Raw genomic sequence first — 18,167 nt, 5'->3', positions numbered from 1 at the left:
TTGTCAACATCTACTGCCATATGATCTTATTGCAATCATCTCTCAATGAAGTAAACTCATGAATAATTTCTTTTAGTGATCATAATTTCAATTTGCATTGGAAGAGGGAAATGATTGCAGCAATTCAAAAAAATTCAAGCTCATCACCGCCCATTGTGAACCCCGACAACCACGGGACACCGCCTCGCTTGTCTCCGCAGGCTACACGTTACGGCATCCTCCGTGGAGCGGGGCCCGGCACTTTTGTTGTGGTCTAGCTCCGAGTGAAGAAAGCTGTACCGTGTCTGGTCCAACAACCGAGCGATGCACTTCTCGCGCCCGTTTTCGGTCCGACGGCATCGAGCCGACGCCTCGGAGCTCTCCGCAGGCGACACGTTTGCCGTCTCGCGACAGGGAAGTTGAAGCGGGGCCCGTCGGTATTGTGGTGGGCTCCGAGGGAAAAGGCTGTACTCCGTTGTGGATCTTTTAGCCGAGCATGCGACCCTCTCAGTAAGCGAAGGCCCAACCAAACGGCGGGGACAAAAGCGTAAATACGAGTTGTTTCTGCCTATTCCTCGTCATAACAGACACAGCTGAAAGGGGGAGGAAACGGAAAGAGAAGGGGAAAAAAACCCGCAGCCGAACAAAACCCGCTCCTTTCCGCCTCCTCCCCTTCTCTCTCGCTCTATCTAACACTTCCCTTCCGCCCCCCTCTCTCAACCGCCACCCACCGCCGATGGCTGACGACGCCGAGGTACCCTCCCATGAGCCGAATCATGGGAAAAAGAACCCACTTTTCTTTGTTCGATCCTGCGTTTCATTTTCTGCCGCTAATCTTCGTGATGCGATTTCTTTTTCGATGCTTGGTTGTTCTGCGATGATTTTGCTTATGCGGTGTTGTGTGTGGTTGATGGGGGAATTTTCCAGAGAATGGCAGCGCTGAAGAGGGCGTACGCGGACATTATCTTGAACACCGCGAAGGAGTCGGCGGCTCGGATTCTGGCTTCGGAGGGGAAGGTGCTCCAGCTGCAGCGAAGCCTGTCACTCACCAAGGAAGATTCACTGGCCATGCTTCTCCGATTGAAGGCGATCATGGACTCCAAGGTGATGGTTCTAGCTTCTCCTATTTCGCACTCCTAACTTCGGTCGCTATGTTTGGGGTTTCACTTCTTGATACTCAATATCGTCCTTGATGCGCTTGTTTGTCAAGATGAGCTACCAAATTTTGGTCATTAGGGTCTGGCTGCGGCTTCAGAGGGTGTGTATTTTTTCTCTTTCCCCCTCCCTCTTAAAGTCTTGGTCTTCCTGATTGGTCGTTGGAAAGGATGCTAGGATGATGCTCTTGTTATGGGTGCATGATCTAATTTATCTTCAAGTCTGAATTTTAGCAAGATGCTTCACAATTTGTCTTCTTTGTTAAGTTTGTTTTTTTCCTATGTCCCTGGAGTCTCTACGTAATGCAAATCTTGCAGTCTTAGTCATCGCAACCAAGATGATCCTCTAAGAGTTTATTTTGCCATATTTTTTTTGTATGCATACAGTTTTGGCTTGCATGTTAAAGTCGAAGCTGTTTTTACATGTCGCTAGTTTTTGGTGTTTTTTTTCCTTCATAACCATGCATTTCTACTGTAAACTATATGGAGCTATATGAAGGTTATAATTACAATGAGCATGTTCTCTTTCCTCAGAGGCATTGTCTCTAATGCTATTTATTGTTTAAAGTGCTTAGTAACTAATTGTTGTATATTTCTTTGATTCCCTATTGTTTTCTGCAACAACCTAGCTTGTGTTCTTTTTTTGATGCCAACGAATAATTATTAGGCACAATGGAGTTTTTCTGATTGACTTAATTTGAAGTATAATGTATATCTTATTCACATACTCTACAAAGACAATTAGCAATCCAACTTTTGCAGTATCCACAACCACAATTACATGGAGTATATGTTGAAATGCTGAATAAAGCAAACATCAACTCGAGGATCTATTATCAATATTATTCTCATTTCTGTTTTATCTGAAAATGAAATTTAAGGTGCAATCCATTTTGTTTGTGTGACTAAGCAATTATTTGGCACTCTAAGAAGTTATGTGATCATTCATAGGATGCACTAATAAGAATATTGGAAGGTTATATCTTCTGTATGAGTTGTGATTGTGTCTTTTATCTTTTTCAATGCTGTTTCACCTTAATCCTAACAAAGAAGTACCCACTCGCACACAATTAAGGTATCTTACTGATTATATCTCCTTTGAAACAAGGAATCTGCCACATTGAATTAACCTCCATATATTTGAGATGGTCATCCAAACCAGTGAGAGGAGAGTCCATAAGATAAGAAATAGGTGTCGAGTGTGATCTTGTCATCATAGAAGACTTAAAACAAGTTTAACTTAATCTTTGTTCTTCTTTGGAGTTCCGTGCAAATTCTTTTTCATGGTTCTTTGCTCTACTTATTGCCTGTTATAAATTTTTTAACCCGCATTATGTGACATACAAAATTAAGCACATTCCCAAGTGCACGCCGTTGTCCTGTTGAATTAGATGAATGAGTTTCTTTAACTATGTGGTAATTTTGTTTTGGTTAACCGTTTTTCCCCTCCTTGTATTAATAGTTTTATTTGTTCGGTTCCCTGAAATAAGACAACAACAGGGCAAGATTGGAGCACTAAACAAAATAAGAGAACTAGAGCACAATGGTCATGAGGTGCAATTCAGTGGAAGAAAGTATCAGAGGTATAGCAGCAAGACAATAAAAGAAAATTTGAGATAGTTTGGTCTAGCTCAGCAGAAAAGATGAATTGATTGGGTCGGACTCATAACTAGTTGTCAAATGTTATACTAATGTGGTTAAGCTAAGCAAGAAAAGTACACAAACATTCTAGAAAAATGACATCCTCAAGCCCTCGATATTCATATCAGATGTATCTACCTGCATAGAAGTTAATATTATCTATTTTATGCCTCACAAACAAAGAATAAATGATGAGCATCCTTACTAGATGTTTGCTACATGGTTTGTTTTATTTATTCATGGAAGATACAACTAAATAATCTAAGCATCATTGTATTCAGTTTTTAGTAGTTATTAGTCACGTGCTTTTTGGTTTTCTTCTCTAAGCCAAGGATGGAATTTTCATTTCTGATTATTCTTACAAATTAATTGATATTAGTTATCTTTACAAGCGCAAAAAGTATTTTTAAGTAATTTCCCAGATGCATTATGTGTACTCATTTTATTTGCCAATCGTCGGGAAATTGCTACTTCATATAAAGAGAAGTTAGTTTTTGGCTCAAATTTACCACATTGAGAGCAGACTATCTCATTTCTACTTCTCATATGTCTAGGATAAATCAAGAGTCATTTAGCTTTTATCAGATTTAATCTTTTCCATCTTGACTCAAGCTTGAATCTCCATCATGATTAAATTTCAGATATTGTGTTGACATAGTCTTGTTAAAGTGATACAGTTCAGCAATTGTTGAACTTTTATGGAATCCAAGATTGAACTTTATCCTTTTGTGGAATCTAAGGTAGAACTATGATTCTAAATTTGACTTTATGGGCTTCATGCTGTTATGCTTCTTAAGTTCAGGTTATAATAATCAATGCAGAGTCACTTACTCCAAATTTGTCTTTCACCTTAATCCTCAAGTTTTATAGCCATTGCCTTTAGTTGAAAATGGTTGCTGGCTCATTTGTCTTTTCAGGAAGCATACTGATGATACAGATATGAGCATATATTTGCAGGCCCTCAGCCCTTGTCAATGTATATCCTACCATCTAAACTTGCCTTGAAATGTAGTCAGACTTGGTTTGACTTGGTCCATTTCCAACTTAGATCAGCTCACTTTGACTCAGTTGAGTTAGGATTTGCCCTTGTAGAAGGAAGAAGAGTTGGTCAGAGGTATATGAGTATACCCACTAGTCAATAATTAATTCATATTTTTATACTCATTTTTTGACTGAAAATAAATTTTATCTTTTTGTTGCTGGTCCTTTTTAAGTTTGACTTTTTGTAGATTGCTAAATACTTTTTTCCTCTTTCTTTAAGTAGGCTTTGAAACATTTCACTGACAAAGATAGTTGGCCTTACAGATTCATGAATCTGAAAAGGCAAATTTATCTCAGGTAGGGAAGATTCAAGAACTCGAAGCTCAACTTAGTGAAGCAAAGGTTACAATTGATTGTCTTAGATCTGAACTGAAGAGATTGAATTCTGAATTGGACCATAAGAGGGATATTCAAGCTGAGTTTCTAAATGGGAAAAGCACAGTTCACAATACCCCTTCTGAGAAATATAACGGTCAGGAAAGCATGCACAACTCTGGCTCATCCCTGCACTCTCCAAGTGGAGCTATAAGTGTCCTTAATTCAGACTGCTGCTTTAGCAAAGGTGCAACAGAAGATGAACCCTTGAACAATTTGATTTCATCAGATACTTATGCTGTCAAACCTGACTTGACATCTATAATACTGAGCAACAAAGAGCCAGAGCTTTGTCGAAGTGGATGTACCCAGAGGATACATGCTTTTGAATGGAATCCAGTGACTGGCAAAGAACTCACTTCACAAATGCATGACCAAGTCTCAGATATAAAGAGTGAAACATTGATGTGTGAGAACGAAAAATCTGAAAAGTCTGACACCAAAGATTTTGCTATAAAAGAGAAAATAGTATGTCATAGGAAACAAAAAGTTCATTGTCAGAATCATGTTATGAAGTCAACAGAATGTAGTACCTATCATGACATGCAACACTATCGATCTCTGGACACTAAACATATAAAGGTTTCTACACCAGGCCCCGACAAGGTTCCAAATAGTAAAGGTAAGATAATGTGTGAGAATGAAAAAGCTGAAAGACCCTGGACCAAAGACTTTGTCATGGTAGAAAAATTAGTAAGAAGACGAAAGATGCGGCGCCGAAGACGCGTTATGAGGCCCACAAAACGTGTTATTTATCATGACAAGCAACATTATGCCTCACTGGATCCTACTCATTCCAAGGTTGGACAAACTGATGTGGATATATCTGCTGATAATGCACACTGGACTGGCGGTGAAGTGCCTCCAAAGACACTGAATTCTTGTTCACCTCAGGTGTCTGGACAAGATCAGGAAACAACAAAAAGTCAAAGGACTAAGTTGAACAAAAATTTCAGCAACAAAAGCTCAGAACTTTTAAATGGCAATAAAATAATGACCAGGAGAACTGTTCTAAGACAAAGTAATACATACAGTACTGGCAGTGAAGTGCCTCCGAGGACACTGAATTCTTGCTCACCTCAGGCGTCTGATAAAGATCAGGAAACAACAAGAAGTCAAAGGACTAAGTTGAACAATTTTTTCAGCAATAATAGCTCAGGGCTTTCAAATGACAATAGAATAATGACCAGGAGCAATGTTCTAAAACAATGTAGCGCACACGGGACTGGCAGTGAAGTGCATCCAAAGACACTGAAATTTTGTTCATCCCAGGTGTCTGGAGAAGATCAGGGAACAGAAAGTCAAAGGAATAAGTTGAACAAGATTTTCAGCAATAAGAACTCAGGACTTTTAAATGGCAATAGAATAACAACCAGGAGAACTCTCCTAAAACAATGTAATGCTTCTCGTGAAGATCATATTGATAGAATCCATACTTCTAACAATGGAACTTGTCCGGAAAATAGTATGAAGGAACCATTTGCAGCAAGTACAGGTGAGATGATTAATGATGCTCTTTCAGATGAATATGTTAAAAATGACACGGAGCTAGAGGAGAAAATGTCAACAAAACCAGATCATATACCAGCAGAGGAATTGGATAATTCTGTTACAAAAGAAAATAATGAGACAATTAATGAACCACACTATGATTATAGGGATGAGCTTAGCGGGCATTGTGGACGTGCAACTGAAGTTGGAGGTGACAAAATCCTCAAATATACCTTTCAGAGGAAGCGAAAGAGGGGATCTTTGGATGGCAAAGTGGAACCTACATCTATAACGGAAAACATATCTAAGCGAAAAGTGGGCAAAGATGACTCAGAGCTGGAGCCTCAGGAATCTAGCATAGTTGTGGAATCATGCAGGCCGGAGCCTCAGAAATCTAGTTTAGTTGTGGAATCATCCAGAGACAGTAGGAGGCTGGCACAGGTTGCTCGACAGGTTAGTGATGTTGCCTTCTCCTTATTTCACAAATCCAGTATCTACATGCATAACATGAATTTTTAATGTTTGGAAACTATGCAGCTGGAATTATGACATCAGTTATCTTTGATAGACCATGTATTGGATTTGAACCTATTAGGTTGCCAGTAGATGGATGTAGCTTTTCTTGTTGGCTGTCCTCACTGATACATGGAACTTATGGTGGTCTTGATATGAATCTTGATCTTTACTGCTTTGTCGATTATTTGCTTAATTATGAGAGCCTGGAGTTGCTTGGTTCTGCAATTGTCATGATCACAACTGCTTTAATATCTGTCTCTGTTTCTAGAGGTCCTTGTATTACAGCTTGAAGATGAGCTGATTATTACGTTCAAATAAGGACTCAGGTTAATATGGCCGCCGTATTGGTACAGTTTTTTGAATGACATGCTGCTCAAGCAGAGACAAAATGACTGCAAAATGATAACTGGCGATTCCAGTTTTCCTTATCCAGTATCATGTCATAATAAGTGTGCTTAGTGTGTAGTCTTGCAGCAGGGCTTTATCTTCAATTTTGTGCTAGGTCTGTTGCCCACTTTACTGCAATGCCCATATAAACATAATTCCTGTGTTTCAACAGAATGATAACTTTTTGTGTTTACCCAGTTTTCCTATTTTTCCTTGATGTCATACGCTCATAGGCTAGCTAACTCAAGGTGAATCCATTGTATCTCTTGTTGGGAGTCAGAGATGAATGGGCCTCTGGATGACTTTTTCTGTAATCTATTTGCAATGATGTAAAAAGGTTTCTGTTTTGCTATCAAAATAAGGAAAAACCAGAATTATAAACTCCATTAGTGTTACCATATGAGAGACTGCTTTGGGAAGTACTACTGGATTGCAAATTATGTCTTAAAATGTCATGAGCTTAATATTCTACTTTTTTGTGTTTTCAGCTCATTTCCTTGTCTGAGAGGAGATGGTGGTAGAGGTACTGTTATTTGCCAGAAGTGCATTTCTGGGTAGTAGAGGAAGGTCTAAGCTGCAGTTTTCTTTTCAAGACTACTTTGTTAGGGGCCCAACTTGTTCCACATTTGAAAGCAACAAGTATGCATCATTTTCCCACCATGTTGGGAGCTGCAAGAGAAACACGAAACACAGGAACTGCAGCAAACTGGAGGATAAGAGAAGATGACAGTGCGATATATAGTTCATGTTCTATCATGACAATTTCAGGAAAGTTCCACCCTTGTTTTTTCTTTTTTTGGCTCTTTATGATGTACCATCTTTCGCTATGAGATATGATATTAATCTTGTCTATGCTTTTTTAGTGTTCCTTTCGGCACATATTGTATCGATGAAACCTTCAAGCGACAAGTTTCATCAAATTGGTTAAAAATCAACCTGAATCCAATTATTATCCTGGACTTTTTTGGTTTCTTGATATTGTCCTGAAATTTTCAGTTGCAAAATCAGATAACCTGCAAAAATTGTTGTCCAGTCTGAACATTTGCAGAAAAAATAAATAAATGCAATCCTGCACATTCTACCTTTTTGTGATGCCCATTCCTCCTATTAAATTGGCAGATTTACATCTCTGTATTTGGAGAACAAGTGTTTTGTTTCAATGGGTACATGGTCCCTTTTTCATTACCTTGCTTTACAACAGCTCTTTGTTATGATTCATAGGTGTCACTTGCATGTATGTGTAATATGGGAGGATACAAAAATATCATAGTATAGATAGGAAATTCTTTTGTTTATAAAGGTAAAGATTCGACAATTGCTTCCAAAAAGAGTATAGTTTAGCAGCTACAGTTGCTAGCCGGTAAACCCTATCAGAATCCGGACCCGTTAACATGATCCTTAATTTAGATCGGCAAGGAAAAATTGACACATGTTCATTGTTGGTCGGGTTAAAATTAGCATCAGTAAGCTACTGTTGCTTATCGGATTCAAGTCTCGATACCGAACCAATTGTAGGCAATGAGTGCATGGATGAGGACGATGCGAGCATCATATATCCTGAAGATGGCACAGTGAAGTCTGAGAATATGATACCATAGCGAGTGCTGGGCTGTACAAGAGAGATATGAGGATGACCTTAGTGGTAAGGAGAGGCCACACTTTCGCTTTGCTAGGAGCCAAGTGGGATGACGATCGTGCCCTTTGCATCCTAGTGACGTAATGAGAGGCGAACTAGGTGATAGAGCATCCCAACAATGTTGAAATTATCTTTTTGTTCATCATTTTCATGTCGTTTTAGTATGTGGTGTCACATATTATGTTTTTCATTAATGTGACAACGGTAGGACAAATGTAACTATTTATTTTATTTTCAGAATTACATGGATCCCAAAATAAATTTTTTAAGTACAAGGATTACATTGCTAATAGAGTTCAAGTACACGAGGTAATATATAATTAGCACATTAGATGATATAAAAGATTAGATAATGTAAGTATAAAAATTATAATATGCTACTATTAACGTAATTAGGAGAGTCATTCCCATCAAAATTATCTGTTAATGAATTTTACTATAATTGGATTTTCTTTTTATTGGTTGATAACCGTTATCAGAATCTAATCTAATCCATAATATATCTTACCTAATTAGATAATGGTACATAATATAATATTCTCCCGCTTTGCCCATTAATTGATAAGATATTAAAAAAATAAAATTTAAATAAATAAAATATAATTTATTTGACAATAAATTTACCTAGTTATATTATGAAAAATTTTGAAAAGCATTTTATACATAGCCATGAATTTTAAAATAAATCAATAAGTCTAATAAGCACAATAATACTACATTAAGTTTAACTACAAATGCGAGTTATAGTAGTTGTATGTCATCAATATCATTCTCATTTTTATGTATCACAATACTAATAGTCTCTCCTAATGTAGTTTATAATGACCTCTATAATTTATCTTGTCAAGATAATTATATTATTACATTCAACTATAATATGAATAAACATAAATATAAACAAGATTGTAAAACTAAATAACTTTAATTAAGTAAAAAAATTAATGATATCATCTACCTAAACATGCATCATTATATCTTTTATGGCTTGCTCATAAGTCCCATTCTAAGAATATGTTCTTTAGATATTTTATACTATAAAGTTTTAGTAAATGGATTAACAATCACTAAGCTCAAGTTCTCGATTTACCCTTATTATTTATGGATTCTTTCTCTAACTACCAAGCACTTTATTTCGATATGCTTAAAATCATTTGAGTACTTATCATTTTTAGAGAAGAAAATTACTATGATGTTACTATAAAATATCTTCAACGATTCGATAATTGAGTCAAGTATACCAAGTCCTAAGATAAAATCTCACAGTCATAAAACTTGATTTGTGGCCTCAAAACATGCTAAAAATTTAACTTCAATTATTGATAATATAATAAATAATTATTTTATATTTTTTCAAGAAATTACGTCTCCAATTAACATGAATATAAATCTTGAAACTTACTGTCAAGGTAATTTACAAAATCAACATTAGAATATCCTATCATTTCAATCTGATCTGATCTCCTATATATGAGCCTATAATATTTCATCTCTTATATATATCTCATTATTTTTTTGACAGCTTTTCAAAATTTTATTCTTGGATTGCTCTAGTATCTATCTAGCATTATAACTATAAAATTGATATCTAGTTTTGTATGGGTTTGAATATATAATATATACTTCTGTGTATATATAAAGAATTTTCTTTATTTGATTTTTTTCTAAGTTATTTTTTGGACATTGGCTTTGATTAGATTTTTCATCTCTAGTAATAAATATATCATTAGCTGAATATAGATAAATACTAAATCTCTCTATGACTTGATCAATATATTGTTTATGAGACAGTCATAATAATTCTTGAGATCTATCCCTGAATATCTCAATATCAATAACATATGTTGTTTTATTCATATAAATCATCTTAAAATTTTTGGTGAGAAACATCTTGATATTGTGTAATAAATCAAGATCATTGCTAGCAAGTAAAATTTCATCCATAAATAAGACCAATATAATAAACTTGCTCTCACTAACCTGATATATACACTAATTAACAATATATTTTTAAATTCAAAGAAAGTAATAGTATCATAAAATATTATATATCATTATTTGAAAGCTTGTTTAAGGTCATAAATAGATTTTTTAAGTTTGTAAGCTCAACTTTCTTTTTTTTCTATGAATCTTTCAAATTATTCCATATATATTTTCTCATCTATAGCCCCAGTCAAAAATATTATTTTTATATCAATGTGATATAATTCAAGATAGCTACTAATATCGTGACGATCCTTAATAAATTCCTTTTAGATATCAAAGAAAATGTCTCATTATAGTCGATGTGTTCTTTTTAAGAAAAACTTTTGATAACAAGTTTGACTTTATATGATATTGCTCGTTGAGTCACATTTTATCTTAAAGACCCATTTGTAATAGATTCTTTTACAATTATTGGATAATTCAATGAGTTTCTAAACACTATTCTGGTTTATCAATTTTAACTTTTCTTTTGTCGCATCATATTACTTTTCAAAATCATTACTTTCCATGACTTATGAAAATGATAAGAGAACTCTTTTTATCCCTATATCATAATCTGATTCTTGTATATATATCACATAATCATCAGAAATGATATGTCTCTTTTTCCTTTAAAATCTTTTTAAAACTACTGGTTACTGTTATTCTACAAGACCATTAGAGGTAACATCAACATTATGTGAGAGTTTATGAATATTATTTTATTATTTACTCTCATCAATTCTTTCAATAATTTGAGAAACATTGATCTCTTGAATATGAGATGATAAAAGAGTATTAACCTATATCTCATCGATATCAAAATTAATTTTTTAAGATTTTTCTCTTCCACTAACGTCGTCATTTTTTAGGAATCTTGTATTACTAGGTTCTACTATCCTTGTACTATTATTAGGTTAATAAAATATATATCCCTTGGATTTTTTTGGATAATCAATAAAATATTCAAAAATAGTTTTTGGATCCATTTTTTTTTTTCATGTGGATTGAAGACTCTTAATTCTACATGATACCCCTAAATATATGAATGTCTCATATTGGGTTTCCTACCAATTTATAACTTAAGTAGAGTTGATGGAACTGACTTATTAAGAACCATGTTTAAAATATACATAGCTATTTTAAGAGCTTCACCTCTTAAGTATAAAGGAATAGCTCATCATACTTCTAATCATATTCATAGGAGTACGATTTCATCTTTTACTAACATCATTATACCATGGTACACTTGGTAAGGCAAACTGAATACAAATATCTCATTTTTCAAGGAATCTAGTAAATGGATCAGTATTCTGATTGGATTTATCATATTTGTCATAAAATTCATAACCCTTGTCAGATATGATAATTTTGACTTTTCTATATAATTGTCTATTGACCTTATGTATGTACACTTCAAGAGTGTCAATAGCTCGAGACTTTTCATATATTAGATACACATAACCATATTTCGACAGATCATCTATAAATCGATAAAAGATATTTCTCCACTGAAAGAGGGAATATGGAGTGGTCCATAGATATTAGCATGAATAATCTCAAGGAGTTCATTACTTCTTATGGTATTTTTTTTTATGCTTTGTCTACTTTCTTTTAATATAATCTATGCAAACATCAAAATCAATAAAGTCTAAATTTTTAAAATATTATCCTTCACTAATCTTTTAATTCTTTCCTTGGAGATATATCATAAATGTCTATGCCACAATATAAAAGATCTTTTATTATTAAAATTATGTTTCATTCCAACATTTGATTACAGGATCACTAGTATCATTATAAACTCAAGATCCAAATTAATTCTATATAAATCATCACACAAAATTCTAGAACCAACCTTTACTAAATCAAAACAAAATTGAGATTACTATTAAAAAAAAAGATAATATCTTAATTCATCAATTCTAGATAGAGAAACTAAATTTTTAAAAATAATAGGAATATAATATATGTCAGCAAGATCAATTAAATGATTTGTTAACTAGTAAGTTCCTATTGATATCACTTTCGTTTTAAGACAATTTCTCATAATGATAAATCTTTCACGTTCTTTTGGTTTCTAAGTTGAAAGAAATGCTTGTATATTATTAGTAATATGAGTTGAAGCACCGAAATCAATCAACTAAGTATTAGAAGAAATTTTTGTAATGTTTGATTCAAAATATATAAAGGTCAATTTTTTTATCTTTTCTTTTCAAACCAAGTCATGCATTTAATGTAGTCCCTTTTTATATGTTCTTTTTGCTATAAGAGAAGTACTTTATTATAACGACTTTCTTTTTATTAGTCTGTTTATCATTTTCAAACTCAAAAAATTTATTTGATGGATGACACTTTAATCTTCTTTTTTTGTTACCAGATTTTTTTTATTTTAATCTTAATTCTTCTTGAACACACATACTAGTCGGTTCATTTAGTCTCACTTATCCTTATTTATGTTATAATGAATCTTAAATGATCAAACTAAGGAGGAAAAGAATTAAGAATGAATTGTATAAGAAAAAACTCGTCAACATTCATATCTAATGCTTTAAGTTTTCTACCCTTGTCAACTATATTGAGGAAGTGATCCTAAATCTATCGAGTGTTATCGTATTAAGCCGTAGTCAGTTCCTTCATTAATGTGTCTGCCAATGACTTATCAACATATTTAAATCTATCTTCAATATCCTTTAAATATTTTTATGCACTAGTTATAATTGATAATAAAGTATTTGTATTATTTATCATTATCATTCTTATAAATATTAAACTAAGCATATCAAATTTTTTTCCCAAGTATTCATTTCATTAATTTATTTTGTAGTATTTCCATTAGTCAAGTTTGTGGGTCTTTTAATAAGCAATACTAAGTTAACGTACAATACGCCCAATGTGAACTGTATATGTTTTAACCATTTTAAATAATTTAAACTAGAAAGTATATAGATACTAGAAGCATGAGAGTGTACCATTATAAAATATAAAATAATATTAATACTTTGAGTTTCTAAGATATGATGAACTATTAATTTCACCAATATTTCATCTTTAAATGAAATATTGACATATATAGTATTCACTCAAAATTATCGATTTGATACTATCCTTATAGAATAATATTGTTACTTTTAGGTATACAATCCTAAACTACAAGAATATCCAAAACAATATCTTCATATCCCATCACATAGTTATTCGAAATAGATTTTTTTTAGGATTATCTAAATATCTTAATTATATGTGTAATTATGAACATTATTTTCTTAATATCGATTATGACTAATTTTTAATATAATTTTGTAAGTTATTAACCTACACCACTTTGGTAGCTACAAGACCACTGTAGTAATATAAAATATAAATATCTTTATAAATAATAAAATATATATTATAATTTATATCACATAAGCCTATCATTCTATTATAGCTACTAGTTAGATAGAACTTAGAAATATAAGTTACAAATAATATTCACTAAGTATCTTTTAATCAAATTTACGTTGAAATAGTTTAATAATAATAAAATAATAACTATGATAATTATTAAATATTAATCAGCATAAACAAAAACTCACATGATAACTATAACCAAAATAAAATATAAATTATATATTTATGTGAAAAATAAATATAATTTTATAATATTAAAAATATACATATGAATAACTAAAAAAATTCTCAAAAATAATAATTAGAGTTTAATTATCATATGTAAAAATATATTATATGAGAAAACTATAAAAGAATATCATAATATTTTTTTTTAATTCCACTTGGAACCCTAAATTAGACCGGTCAACCCTATTAAATTAAGTAAGCTCGGTTAAACATTATCCCAAGTAAGTAAATCAAAAATTAAAATTAATCAAAGTAAAAAATTAATCAAAACTTGATATTTCCTAAATTTGATCAAAACTTGATTGATTAAATCTAAATCCAATCAAGTGCTAGTCATAAGTATCTTGCAAGCCAATCACGTGAGTAATAACATGTGTGACACGGTACTCACTCTTTTTACTTATTATTTATTTAGTATTTTTTCACTTTATATTGCTTGTTGTATGTATTATGATGTCTATGGATCTGTACAATGAGAATCAGATCATGATGAGATTACAATAATGAGACTGATTCATCTTTAAACACAGATCCTAAATAATCTCGATCATAGATTACTCGAGAGGGACATCAAGATAACCGGATAAACTAGTGTGTTGTATACTTGTCCATATGAAGGAGACGACTAGTCTAATACTTGCTCGTATGGGAACACTAGAGACACAATGCACGTTCTCATTGGAGAATGAGTTCACTAATTAATACGCTTACGAAATGTTAGATGGTTGATGATATCTCATTGTCAAACAACAATTCCGTCATCCCAATAGTGTATCTAATCCTTAGATTTAAGACACCAAGGATGTCATGTATGAGTACTCTACTCTTTGATATTAGATTTATAGGTCTCAAAGTTCCAAATCTAGGATAGTTAGTCATCGAGAGTGGCAGCCAATTTTACGAGAGCAATTGAGTATCGATAGAGGATTATCTACTTTCGGTGTTATAAGAGAAATTTCTTATATGTTCTTACTCAAGCAAATCCTTAGCCATGGTCATTTGGTTTGAGAGAGAAAGAGTTCTCTAGGAGAATCCAATTAGAACGAGACTCGAGTAGAAACCATATAGGCCTGACAGCACCATGCGCGGTATACGGTCTTTAGCATATTAGATGGATAAGGGACTATAGGTACATGGTAACTAAGAATAGACATATCCAATGTATTAGAATCCCTTGTATCATTTGAGAACTGCGGCACAGTGGCCTAATACATCCATAGTCGATTAGTTGAGTGAATTATTATGGAGATAATAATTCACTGAGCTAGAATGAGTTCTGAGAGGTATGATTCATGACCAACTCGTTATTGAGCATAGAATGTCACACACATATGGTAGGTATTGTGACAAGTAGAGATTCGGATATAAAATATATGTTGAAGCCCTTATCTTATTGGATATCTAATAAGCACATAAATTATTAGATTATATGAATGAGATCAAACAAAAGTCAACGAGAAATTATTGGGTAGAGGCCTACTAATCTAAGAGGCTTGGGTAGTTGGATGAAGATCCAGAATCCAATAGAGCAAGATCCATTAGGATTAAGTTGATATTAGATCTTTATAAATATGAGGGAACCAAAGGGCCATAGGCTAGACCCTTTTTGGCTGCCACCTCCTATTCTCCTCCTCAACTAGCAGCCCCTATTTGGGGCATGTGGAGATTTGGACAATGATTTGATAAGAGTCTTTGCAGCCCCTGTCATGTGCATCACCGCTAGAGAGGATGACAGTTGACTTCCTTCATCCTCTCCCACAAATCTATAGAATTTCAGGGATATACGATCTCTCTAGGTAAAACACATATTTCTTATATGCGTAGTTTTCGATTTTACAGTTTTTACGCACTAATCTTCGTACGATGATGGAACCTTTTTTTGGAAATCTAATTTTTTTTCCTTTTGTTCTTTCGTTATGGATGTGATGTGGCCCCTATATTTCTTAATATTAAATAGTCAAAATACAATTATGATCAGATCCAAACAAAATATTTGATTAAAAATAAATCATATTAGTTAATTTTATAATTGAGGATAAATTCTTAATTTCTTAGCGATAAATCTATAATTTTCATAGGATATACAATATAATTATAGAGTTTTTGAAGGGTAAAACTATAATTTTTATAGAATATACAATATAAATTGGCATTAATAAGATTTATAAGAGTGAAATCATAATTTTAAAATTAAAATCATAATTTTATGAGGCATGCGATCTCGATTGCGCGCCTCTACTATCACCGACAATGTGATAGTACTATCGCTTGTGTGGTGTTGTGCTATTGTGCCAACGTGTGGTCGTACGCATGCATCGCCCGACGACCCCCACATTTGTCATGGTGTGGCTGTGCACACACATCACCTGGTATAGCCATTGGCGTTCAGCATCTAATGACATCGATCATGACCAACATATGCCATTGCAATGGCATTATTGCAATCGCCATGTGCAGCAGTATTGTTGTAGTCATCGTAGTCATCACAAGCAGCAATAATGCTATAGTTACCATAGGCACTGCAAGGTTGTCATACCACATGGTGCTTTTACTACGTATGCAGCCACTACTCGTGATTGGGTTGGCGACCATCAAAGGTCATCGCCCTCAATAATACTATCGTCGACATAAAGCTATCGATAATGGTCCATCAATCAAATATGAGGAACCTTGCATCACCTACAAGTAGGTGACATGACCAACTAGATAGAAAGGCAAATTGATAGTATGCATGGATCATTCAAGCATCATAAATCAAAATTAAGTAACACCTTTTTGCAAGCAAATGATGCTAATAAATAGATCTAACGTATTTGATTTAAAAAATATAACTCTAATACTAATTGTAAGTATAAAAATTATAATATGATAGTGATGTCGATCTATAAGAAAAACTAAACTTATCTTATTTTCTCCTCCTATCTTTCACAAAACCGTTATGAGCAATGGATTAGAGATAATGGGAGATGAGAGAAGATATGTAATCTTTTAATGAATAGCTCAAGTGACTAAAGGGAGATGAGAGAATGTCAGTAATCGCTCGATAATGTCACGTATTTACATTGAGTCCCTAAGAGGTTCTATCTATTTATATGTGAGAATAGATGATTTAAAATAAGTAACTATAAGAGTTTCTCCGAAAATCAACATCAAAATTCAATTAGATTTATAATATATCTTACTTAATTGATAAAACCACGTAATCTAATAGATAATTCATTACTTACAACTTAAGTTACAATAATTTAGATCACATGGTTGAGATAATTATAATAAACTACTAATTTATATCGTTAGCATTCTTAGCTCATTCTTTCCCACCAGATTTAGTCAAGAGCTAATATAACTAATTTTTTTTAATGGACAAATGAATAAGTTTTCTTAATTTGTCTCACTCGAAAGACCTGTATTCTGTGTCTTCTATTATTCTCATCAAATCTGATGGTATGTGCATCACCAGCCATTGACAATCATGTATTTCTTTTTAACATTTAGATCTTGCCACATTGACTAAGTGGCCAGAAATTGATTGGAACAATGTCAAAAGTGCTACATCACTGTCATGTCCTCATAAAAGGTAGAAGAGTCAAAACTTTACATGATCTGAAGCGTCACGAAGACTTCCAACATCTAAAATTTTCTTGAGATAGAATTTGAAGTGATGTAGAGTGTGATCACTGATGACCTTCCTTGGATTCTGAATATTCAATCAAAGATTAAGTTTTTTTTTTATTTCTCATTGCAACATCCATCAAGTTGCTGTCCTTGAGAATAATTGTAGGAATGGATTATGGAAGATTTTGTTGATGATTTTGATGATTCAGGGGGGATGTCTAAACAAAGTGGCTGTTTCAACTCTACTAAAACACAAGGGGATGATAACATCACTATTTATACAAATTATACACATATTTCTATAAATACTTTACCATGATGGATAAAACTGAGACTTATCATTTGATTCAAAATCTCGTGGGAGATAATAATTAGCTGGGATGGAAGTGAGAATCTTTTGAATTAAAAAGGTCTATAGTTTCAATTTAAATAAAAATAAATAATTAGATATTTAAAAGTATTAGCTAATTTGATTGGTAAAAACTTTGACACATCATTGTAAGGTTCTAGGTTGGAGTCATGTTTTTACCTCTTAACATTTATAAAAAAAATTAAAAAAATTTTTAATTAGCATGTTATTTTTCTTAAAAGATGATTTTGCTCCTATCATGACCTCTGCACGTGACTCTCTCCCCTCATTCTTTGTTCGTTATCCTCATTTACCCTTAATTATATTCGCTTCTGTCTTATATCGTAGCCCTGGTCTCCCTTCCTTTTTTCGTCTATTATCATTATTATCCTCATTGATT

The 18,167-nt window shown here is 33.1% G+C and overlaps 1 protein-coding gene across 1 annotated transcript; it reads left to right on the top strand.

Annotated features, from left to right (window-relative positions):
• The first annotated feature begins 557 nt into the window (after positions 1 to 557).
• Positions 558 to 7,543, top strand: LOC103998698 (uncharacterized). Its single transcript, XM_009420252.3, has 4 exons — positions 558 to 733; positions 907 to 1,083; positions 4,080 to 6,134; positions 7,073 to 7,543. Exons 1-4 carry the CDS (start codon positions 716 to 718, stop codon positions 7,103 to 7,105), a joined length of 2,283 nt encoding a protein of 760 aa, XP_009418527.2. The 5' UTR covers positions 558 to 715; the 3' UTR covers positions 7,106 to 7,543.
• The last annotated feature ends 10,624 nt before the right edge of the window (positions 7,544 to 18,167 follow it).

The sequence above is a fragment of the Musa acuminata genome, chromosome BXJ3-9 (assembly GCF_036884655.1).
Source record: "Musa acuminata AAA Group cultivar baxijiao chromosome BXJ3-9, Cavendish_Baxijiao_AAA, whole genome shotgun sequence".
Lineage (NCBI taxonomy): Eukaryota > Viridiplantae > Streptophyta > Magnoliopsida > Zingiberales > Musaceae > Musa > Musa acuminata.
The sequence above is the reverse complement of the archived record's forward strand: the minus strand, read 5'-3'. Positions and strand labels throughout refer to the sequence as shown.

Excerpts from the sequence above, each read along its gene's own strand:
- LOC103998698 (XM_009420252.3), top strand. Across the intron at positions 1,084-4,079 it reads AGGCGATCATGGACTCCAAG|ATTCATGAATCTGAAAAGGC; the intron begins GTGATGGTTCTA and ends TTGGCCTTACAG. Across the intron at positions 6,135-7,072 it reads TGGCACAGGTTGCTCGACAG|CTCATTTCCTTGTCTGAGAG; the intron begins GTTAGTGATGTT and ends TTGTGTTTTCAG.